The sequence below is a fragment of the Apium graveolens genome, chromosome 4, assembly GCF_009905375.1.
Source record: "Apium graveolens cultivar Ventura chromosome 4, ASM990537v1, whole genome shotgun sequence".
Classification (NCBI taxonomy): Eukaryota; Viridiplantae; Streptophyta; class Magnoliopsida; order Apiales; family Apiaceae; genus Apium; species Apium graveolens.
The window spans coordinates 302769185-302779203 of record NC_133650.1 but is presented as its reverse complement, the minus strand read 5'-3'; the positions used below and the strand labels follow the sequence as shown (position 1 = coordinate 302779203).

At 36.2% G+C, this 10019-nt stretch overlaps 2 protein-coding genes across 2 annotated transcripts; one reads left to right on the top strand and one right to left on the bottom strand.

Annotated features, from left to right (window-relative positions):
• Nucleotides 1-858: 858 nt before the first annotated feature.
• Nucleotides 859-5206, top strand: LOC141721453 (putative protein phosphatase 2C 44). Its single transcript, XM_074524383.1, has 5 exons — nt 859-1119; nt 1771-2022; nt 3315-3591; nt 3754-3908; nt 4848-5206. Exons 1-5 carry the CDS (start codon nt 1084-1086, stop codon nt 4983-4985), a joined length of 858 nt encoding a protein of 285 aa, XP_074380484.1. The 5' UTR covers nt 859-1083; the 3' UTR covers nt 4986-5206.
• A 226-nt stretch (nt 5207-5432) lies between these two features.
• Nucleotides 5433-8281, bottom strand: LOC141721452 (leucine-rich repeat extensin-like protein 1). Its single transcript, XM_074524382.1, has one exon. The coding sequence runs from the start codon at nt 7983-7985 to the stop codon at nt 5748-5750; it is 2238 nt and encodes a 745-aa protein (XP_074380483.1). The 5' UTR covers nt 7986-8281; the 3' UTR covers nt 5433-5747.
• Nucleotides 8282-10019: the final 1738 nt, after the last annotated feature.

Below are 10019 nucleotides of genomic sequence, written 5' to 3'. Positions count from 1 at the left end.
TTTATAATTATGTCTCATGAGTCCCGTGGGATTTATCCGGTACGCACCCGAAAAATAGCGGCTGCGCGTTTTCAACGATAAAAAAATAGCGACTTTTTTACCATTATTATTTTTATTATTCTTGTGAAACATTCAAAATCTTTTTTTTAAATAGTAAAACAAATAAGAAAATTCAGAAGTAAAGCTAAGAACGATGGACTTGGTAAAAAATTGAAAGATGACAGATAATCTAAATAAAAGGATAAAAAGTGTTTACCAATACGAAGATATTAGATTTATTTGGTATCTCAATCACTAAAAATGAATGTATAGGTCAATATTTATGAAAAAAGAGGAATGTGTATGAGTGTATATCCGATGTAGTTTCCAAATACTTAATTGTCAACGTGTTATTGACTACTCTAAAATGACTTGTTCACTAATATAAATTCTATAAATAAATAAAATGATATTGTAAATTTTTTTAAAATCTTTTTCAGAATATATAACATTGTTCGCCAAAAGAATCACTAAATTTGTCAAACATGGAAGCAAATGATCTGCATAATATTATTACTAAACTAAACAGTTCGTATAGAACTAATATTTGGTTGGTAAAAATAAAAACAAATAATTGGTCCTAATATAATATTACTTAATATATTACACGAACACAATATATAAATAATTAGTCCTAATATATAATAATTACTTAAATTCAAGAGTTTAAAAAAATATAAAAAATAAATAAAGAAATAACTAAAACAAGAAGAAAAGTCATCCTTAAACCGCCAGAAAGTAAACGGGCCCATCTCTTCATGTAAGAAGACTTGTTGAATTCATACTCTCTATATAATAAACCATACTTACATCCATACATGTCACATACAAGATTTTTCAGAGTTTTTTTATTGAGTCTATATTCAAAGATTTTTGGTTTTATGAAGTGAAAGAGAAAGAGGGTCATCATTTTTATTCATTTTTTGTTTTTCTGGTGAGAAATTTTTAGTTTTTATAGTACAAAAGAGTCAAACAACTACAAGGGTTATAGTCTTTTTTTCTTTTTATGTTTATGGTGTAGAGTAGAAGAAGATTTAGATAGATATGGAGAAAAATTCTGGATTTCTTACAAAGATCAAGGTTTGATGTTCTATGTACTTCTTGTTTTGTTATTACATAGGTTATTACAGAAGCAGTTGTGTTTAATTTATGTGTGTGTCAGCGCGTGTGTGTTTTGTTTGTTCATGTAAAGACTGATTCTTTGTATGTTTTTACTACGATAATTGTTATCTTGTAGGTTATAATTTGGTGTTTTGTTGTTAATATCTGTGATCAGGTTAATAATCTTGATTTGGTATTGAGAGGACAAACATATACTTTTTGACTATGTGAAAACACCATTTGACTTGGCTTGGTAAAAATATAGACTATAGTTTAAACTTTTTTTTAAATTGATAAATTTGTTTGCTGTAGAATGTTATTATGTTTAAATTTGAATTATTTATGGTTCTTTGTTGTTTAGTGTGCACTATACAATGCCAATTAGTCCTCCATATGTCTTGCATCTAAATGAAAGCTTGGTGTTGTTTTTCCGTGTACTTGTTGATGTATGCTTGGCTTGGTTAGTTTAAAGGCTTTAGAAAGCAATTAGGAACAAAATGATTAAATTTAAAATCTTTATATCTCCCCGATGATGGAATGAACAGGTTCCGGCATTTGAAGAGAATTAGGAAAAAATTGCAGCCATGATGATGATTCTATATTATAATTTCTTGTTTGACTATATTGCAGAGAGCTGCTTGTCTTGATTCTTCCACACCGGATACTGGAAAAGGGAAAAGCAAGTCGTCGGGTAACAAAGTGGCTCATGGGTTCCATTTAGTTGAAGGGCAAGCAGGTCATGACATGGAAGACTATCATGTTGCTGAATACAGATATAAGAAGAATCACATGCTAGGCTTATTTGCTATATTTGATGGTCACCTTGGGGATCGAGTTCCTACCTATTTAAAGGATAATCTTTTCGATAACATACTCAAAGAGGTAATGTTTAATAAAATTTCTTTAATCATGAATTTTGCCCAGAAGTAATTGCTCATTAATTGTGTGCAACTTTGAAAGAATGTATTGAATTTGTTACTGGTAAATATGAAAAAGATTTAACTACAGTCCCACACTCTGTCAATAAATTTATGTCCTCGTTCTTCTTTAATTATAGCACTATTTGAATTTTTTAGTGCTTACCACCACCCTGACTTGTCTGACTTATTTTCACCCTAATAGTTATCAGAATCGATTCTTATACCTTCAAGTTTAAAAAAGAACCAGTTAGTTTTTTTTGGAGTATATGGTATGTTGTCAAAGGTTTAGATAGGAAGTAACAATGAAGAAATAAGTGAGGGAGAGTTTTTGAGCAGATACACTTCATCTATCGATATGCCAAATTATCAGGCAGTGGATAAGGGAAAAAACTTGGACTGCAGACAGAATGCCAGCAAAAAAAATAATTTGAAACTCCATAATGGTATGGGACTGAGACGTTTGTTTAGTCTGTAATGCACCAGGAAGTGCACACTGAGTAATGATATTTAAAGCAACGTAATGAGTGCTGTAGCTATATCCTTTGTATATTGTGATGATTTAGTCTGCGGCACCATTTAAAAACAAGAGTTGGAGTTCGAGAAGGCATGAAGTAAAGACAACAGTGATGCGAAAGTACTGGTTAGAATTTCAATAAATTAGTCCCAAACTCATGTTTTGAAGATGTTAGTGTGGTTTAATGAAAGATTTGTTGCAATTTGATAAGATAAAATGAATTGTTCACTACAGAATTCGGAGATAAGTTGCAAAGAAGTTTAGTTTTGTTGGTGTGGGTTACTTGACAATAAAGAATTTTCTGCATGTGATTACGTTAGGTAATTCAGATGGACACAAATTATAATAAAGAAATTTATTTGCATTTTATTTTGCTAACGAGGTTGCCTCCGAAACTAATTAACTGCTGCATGTGATTTTGTATAGCAACTTACGAAGGCAACGTATTTTATGCTATTAAGAAGTAGGTTTTTTTTTGGAACAAAGTTTAAAACTCTATACTCTGTTGCTTGCCGAGAGATTTCAAGTACGACATACCTAGAACTAATGAACTGGATGTTTCTGTGATCTATCTCATGAACAGCTATCCCTTCCTATGCAGGGATAAAATGTCAGACTATAGTTTAGAGATTTTTACAATTTATTTTCAGTTCATCTGATCTCAGAATTTTCACATTTTTGCCTCATATTCTCCTTGTTAAATACTGTATTAAGATAATTGTTTTGATTTTCTTGTACAGCCAAATTTCTGGAATAACCCTGAAATGGCGATAAAAAATGCCTATCGTTCTACTGATAGATTTATTCTCGAGAACTCTTTGCAATTAGGGCCTGGCGGCTCAACAGCGGTTACAGCAATCGTCATTGATGGCAAAGATCTATGGGTGGCAAATGTTGGCGATTCCAGGGCTGTCTTATGTGAGAGAGGCTCAGCTAATCAACTTACAGTGGACCATGAACCACATACGGAAAGAAAAAGGATTGAAAAGCAGGGTGGTTTTGTGACTAATCTTCCTGGTAGGAACATTTGCTATAGTAATGTCACTTGTTTTCTTTATTTGAAGATCCTAATAAATACTGTCAATCCACTATTCCAATTGCGTCTAATGCATTAATTGTTAAGCATATTATATTATTTTAAAGTAACTGATCCTTGTGAGATTATTATGTTTGTTTCAGGAGATGTACCTCGAGTTAATGGACAACTTGCTGTTGCACGCGCATTCGGAGACCAAAGTCTTAAAGCACATCTAAGTTCAGAACCTGACATACGGCACATACCTATTGACTCAACAATTGAATTTGTTATTTTGGCAAGTGATGGCTTATGGAAAGTAAGTTGCTACAGAGTCCTTTTCTTTCATATATTTATATATGACCGTTTGAGCAAAACATTACCTTGTTACATGAACAATTTTTTATTATCACTGATTAATGAAAAAAGGAAACAGTGAATATGGTGCTGTGGTAGTGGAATGAATGGAAACAAAAACCTTTTGTCATTGTTTAGGGATTCACTAATAATAGATAGTTGACCCGTTAGTGAACCTTATTTATATATGTTTAGAACTTCACATAGGATCTAATCTAGGAAAGTGATTTGCAAGATCTCCCTCAAACATAGTATTCTTCTGGAGGTATTCAGTTATTTGCTGTCAACACGGACTTATTCCTACAGGAACATGAAAGTTTATATAGGAAACGAAGGTGGATAATAGAGGTTATTTTATTTGTCCTTAACTAATGATTTCTATATAAGTGTAAGTGTATCTCTTCTTTCTTGAATAGAAGTAGCGTGTGGAATTTGAATTCAGTGAATGGGATGGTTAAGAGAATAAATTGGGAAATTAATGATATGATTGTGTAGGAAAGTTGATCATTTATTAAACCAGTTGTTCATATTTTACCATTATGACAAAAGATAATGAAATAAATTTCAAGAATCTACTCTAATTTAACGCATCCTCCTTTATAACTATCAGTTCTTTAATTCCCACTCATCTCTAATTCCCACTCATTACTTCTTTTCCAGAATTAACTGCGTTCCTTTTCTGCTCATGCAACTCAAAAATAGCGTTTTTTATTTTACGAGTTAATAGGTGTTGTACAATATATAGCTTGCCGGAAATGTAAGTAGGACAATACTCAACTCTACAAACCTTATCACTCTCCTCTAAATTCAGAGGCTTGCATACGCTAAGATGAGTAGATTTTGTGTTGGGTAAAACTATATAGGTGGAGAAATCTGTTTGATGAAATTCCCATGCGTGCAGGTGATGAGCAACCAAGAAACAGTTGATATGGTGAAGTCCGTTAAAGATCCTCAAGCAGCAGCAAAACGTTTAACCTCAGAAGCATTGGCAAGAAAGAGTAAAGATGATATATCCTGCATAGTGATCCGTTTTGGATGATTCTCTAGCTAAGACGATTTCCTTCCTTGTCATGCTTGATCTATCTGTGGTTTGAATAAGCATATATTTAGTAATTACTTTGTCATGTCTATTGTTTTTCGTTAGACTTGTGGATTTTTTCTCTGTTTCTTACTTTCCTTTGAATCGGCGTATTGGTAGTTTTTAATTTTTGTACATATGTTCTGGTTTGCTGTGATAAAAAGATATCTATATGTTATGAAGTTTGTTTGTTTGTTAGTTTGGAAATGCTATGCCTTTTGCGCATATTCTGAATAAACGTCTAGATATCTTATTTGTGCAAATATTATGATCCTTTTACGCTTTGTGATTCTGACATCAAAATCCCGAAATATGAAACAATCATTAATCCTACGCTGAATATCACGATAATATAAACTGAAGATTAGAATGTTCTGCTTATGTACTTCCACAGAAACACTTGGTATTACATATCAAGATTTAATATAAAGATACAAGAATACAGAATAAAAATGTACTCATGGAGGAGGGAAAATTACAATGTTAAGTGAAGTAGTATACTATTATTGCTTGACAAGCTAGAGCACTAGAAAAATAAATAAAAATTAATACAAAATGTGATCCATCTTACTACTTAGGGGAAGCAACTGCAACCCTGTGGTTCTTGTGCTTGGATTTTGATTGATTGTAGAGATAGAAGCAAAAGAATTGTGGACTAATGCTGTTTTTGCATCATCCCTTTGCATATTCAAGAAGATATGTTGTAAAAACGCAAACTTTAGATTAGTAGTAAGGAATTACTGGAGGAGGTGGAGATGCGTAGGAGACTCCTGTTATTGGTGGTAGTGGTGTGTTTCCGAACTTTGGTGGTGGAGGTGAATTTGAATGGTGAGGGGGTGATGATTGTGGTGGTGACGGTGATGGTGAATTGTGATGGCTACTTGAAGGTGGTGGTGGTGGTGAGGATGATTTTGGATGGTGAGTAGGTGGTGGTGGAGGCGGGGAATCGTTACAGCCAGCTGATGGTGGGGGAGGAGGGGTTGAGTGATGAGGTGTGTGTGGCGGAGGGGATGGAGAATGCTTATGAGGTGGAGGGGGTGGCGGTGATGTGTAGTGGTAAGGAGGCGGTGTGGTTTCTACTGGTGGTGGTGGTGATTGATGATGATGAGTAGGCGGTGGTGGCGGGGATGATTGATGATGGTGAGTAGGCGCTGGGGGTGGTGCGTGATTGGTTCCTGGTGAGACGCTATGAGACGGGGGCGGTGGGGGTGAGTGGTAATGATAAGTATGCGGTGATGGTGGTGGTGGAGGTGGTGATTGGTAATTGTACGTAGGTGGTGTTGGTGGTGGAGGAGGGGGTGATTGGTAGTAATAAGTAGGTGTTTGTGGTGGTGGGGGTGCGTAAGTTGATCCAGGTGACTCTTTATGAGAAGGCGGTGGTGGTGTGGAGTGATGGCTTGGAGAGGGTGTGTGGTGAGTTGGTGGTGGAAGAGGACCAGGAGTGGTTACTTCTGGAGGCGGTGGTGTATGATAAGGCTTGCCTGAGGGAGAAGGAAGAGGTGGAGACATCGGAGAGGGCGGCGGTGGATGCGATCTGCTAGAACCCGAAGACTTTGATGAAGGAGGTGGTGGGGGTGTAGGGTTGAATGGCTTTGGTGGTTGGTTTGTAGTAGGTGAAGGTGGAGGACTTCCCCCGGGCTTTCTTTGTTGTGGCGGTTTGCTTGATTTAGGTGGAGGCGGAGATTTTTTTCCGGGCTTTCTTGATCCGGGACTAGTTCCACCACTTGGAGGTGAAGATGGAGATGTAGCTGGTGGTGATCCACCACTTCCTGGACTAGTTCCACCACCTCCACCTCCTCCACCGCTGCTGCCTCTGTTGCTACATTTTGATTTGCTACAATCAATTGGCTGTGCTGCATCCGAAGAGCATTCCATAGAAGAGCGTTGATTCGTCTTTCCAGAAATGCAATTTTGGCTCCCATCAACCACCTCATTTGCTCCTGGTGCAGCACAAACAGGTGCTTCTCCAGTGAAATAATTGTAAGAATAAGTGAAATTTTGAAGGTTAGGTAGCTGACATATAGCTGCCGGAATCACTCCAGTGAAACTATTATGCGCCACGTCTAATTGCTCGACGCTCTTCATGTTTCCGATTGTTGATGGCAGTGAGCCTTGAAGATGGTTAAAGCTAACATCAAACACTGTCAACTTCTTCAACATTCCAATCTCATTAGGCAAACAACCAGTCAGATTGTCATTCAACAAAATAATCTCATTCAGAGTTTTCCCCATCTTGCCAATGCTGCCTGGAATACAACCTCCCAAGTTATTATTAGCAAAAACCAGCACAGAGACCGGAGAATTACCAAGATTTTCAGGTATTCCAAACTGGAATCTGTTGTCATTCAAGAAAATGGCATCTAGGGGCTTATCAAAAAGCTTCGAGGGGACTGACCCCTCGAATTCATTAAACCGAATGTCCAAAAACTTGAGCGAAGGCAAAGACAACACGACCTTAGGAAATCCCCCAACGAAACGATTGTTACTGATATCAAGCTCAAACAGAAGCTTCAACTTCTTGAAAGACTTTGGAACAATACCACAAAAACGGTTAGAGTTAATGTGGAAAACCGCGAGCTCGGTCAGAAGACCGAGCTCAGTAGGCAAGTAGCCGGCAATATCTGCGTGATTCAGATCAATGCCGGCTACCACCCTAACAGAAGGATCTGATAAGGAAGCGGTGCAAAACACACCGCTGTAAGAACAAACATTGGGACCATTCCAGTTGGCTGTGAAGTTAAAAGGGTCAGAAAAAATAGACTTTTTCCATGCTTGCAGAGCAATGTAGGCTTGCCTGATTCTTGGATTTTCAAACTGCAGCTTACTTACAAGATTCTCATCACCAGAATCATCATCATCATAATCATCATTATCTTGAGCCTTTACATAGCAGATCTGAAGGACTAAAGAAAGGACAATGAGGGCAAAAAACAAAGATCTGAGCCAAGGAGGTGAATGCATTTCTAGGGAAGAAGAAAAAAGATCACAGCATTCAAAATGTGAGCAGTGTTTATCTTAGTAGTAAATAATTGAAATATTTGGTTTTTGGCAGGAGTAAAGTATAGTATATAGCAGCAGGGACAGGAGGAGCTGCACTAATAATAATGTGGGTGGGTGACTACAGTGTCTCAGCTTTGCTTTGTACTGCTGGCTTTTGAATCAATGAAGAATGGGTAATCTACACAACTGGCCACACACCCTTGTCTCTCTTTACTTCGATGTTTCATATGTAATGCATGCAGCGTATATGTCATATGTGTCCGCATAGGGCGGTCAACGAAACGCGTCAAGTCGAGTTTTGTACTATTTTTTTTTTTAATTTTAACCAATTAAGCCGATTGCGAAACTCAACTCGTTATTTTGTTTAATTAATTCTTTTTCATTAAATTGACGCAAAATTTGAACTTAAATTATTATCAATCAACTCGATATTTGACACCTTAAAATAATAATCGAGTCAGAGTTTGGTTCTTTATTTTGAATCAAACCTGAACTCGTCATTCTATCAAATAAAATCGAGCCGAATTGGAACTTGAATTAGATTATGGAGGATTCATTTAGGGCTCTATATATGTGCGCGTATACGTGCGGAGCGCTGTATTATTATTATTATTATTAGTATTATTATATGATCCTACATTGAATATGTTGGGACAAATGACTCTGTCACATTAGTTGATTAGTTTAGACTAAAGGGTGAGGCACCGTCACTGCAATTTGAACATGAGATACTTGTACTAAGATGTGTTTTGTATAAATATGCAAGGGTTTGTAATATAATATATGCTAGTGGAGTTAGAAAAATACTAAAATTTGCTTGTGTTTCAATGTTTAATATCAGTTACATGAGCATATAAGTACATGTTTAACAACCAAGCACGTTGCAGTTTGGGAGAGAGAGAGATTAGAGAGAGAGATGAGAGAGATATGAGAGAGAGAGAGAGATGAGAGAGATATGAGAGGGAGGGAGGGAGGGAGAGAGAGAGAGAGAGAGAGAGAGAGAGAGAAGACAAGATTGAAATTTGGTGAGCTGATTTAGGGGGTGTTTAGTGATATTATTGAAGCCCAACTGTATTGAACTTGTCAACTTTAGGTAGGAGAGACGTGACATCAAGTATTTAAGGTCTCTATTTTCCTTATTCGTGCCACCCTTTTTTGGTTTGAAGTCGAAATATTATGGAAATTTGAAAGATTAACATAGGCTTGGATCAGGCCAGACAACATTCATAAATTAGCAAGCCCAAATTAAAGAAGGGACAGCAGCAGGTTAGATTGGTGAGATAATTTCTAATGTGTTTCCAGTGTATTCTAAAAATCGGTCGAGTCAGACGGGTGAATCAAGCACTCAAAAATAGGAAGCGATTCGATTCAAATATAAGCGAGTACATGCTGAAAATGTGTACTCGGCAGATTGCTGGTTTTGGAGATGCAACCGAGTTTAATCAATTTCCAAGTTTTATTACTTTGAAACATAGAATAGCCTGGATCTTACACTGTATTCTAACACTCTCTGTTACTAATAAGAATGAATTATTATATTACAGTTTTCCATGAAGCGCAACAATTGACTGGACATCTATTTTAGGATAAGAGGGCCTATAAAACCAGTTTTTAAGGTCACAAATCGCAAACACAAGTGTAGAGGAGTAAGAAAAGAGTAGATCTAAGAAATGGTACTTGCAACTTCCAAGTCAAAAATTGAAGCTAAATTTAAGTTTCTGGGGGGTGGGGGAGATGTTTTTGTTGTTTTGCTGCACTGTCAGAGCGAATGGGTCCCACTTAAACAAACAATTTCGTCTGTGTCTAAAACCGTTTCCAAGAATGTACACTTTTCATATATATTTAATTTCGTATTAGTATTAAGTGTAAAAATTTCATTATATTAAAGTACTCGAAAATACGAATCTAACAAAATCACTCATGATTATATTTAATCTTATAAATTATACGTAAATTAATAATTAATCGCTTATCATAAATAATATAAAAAATCAA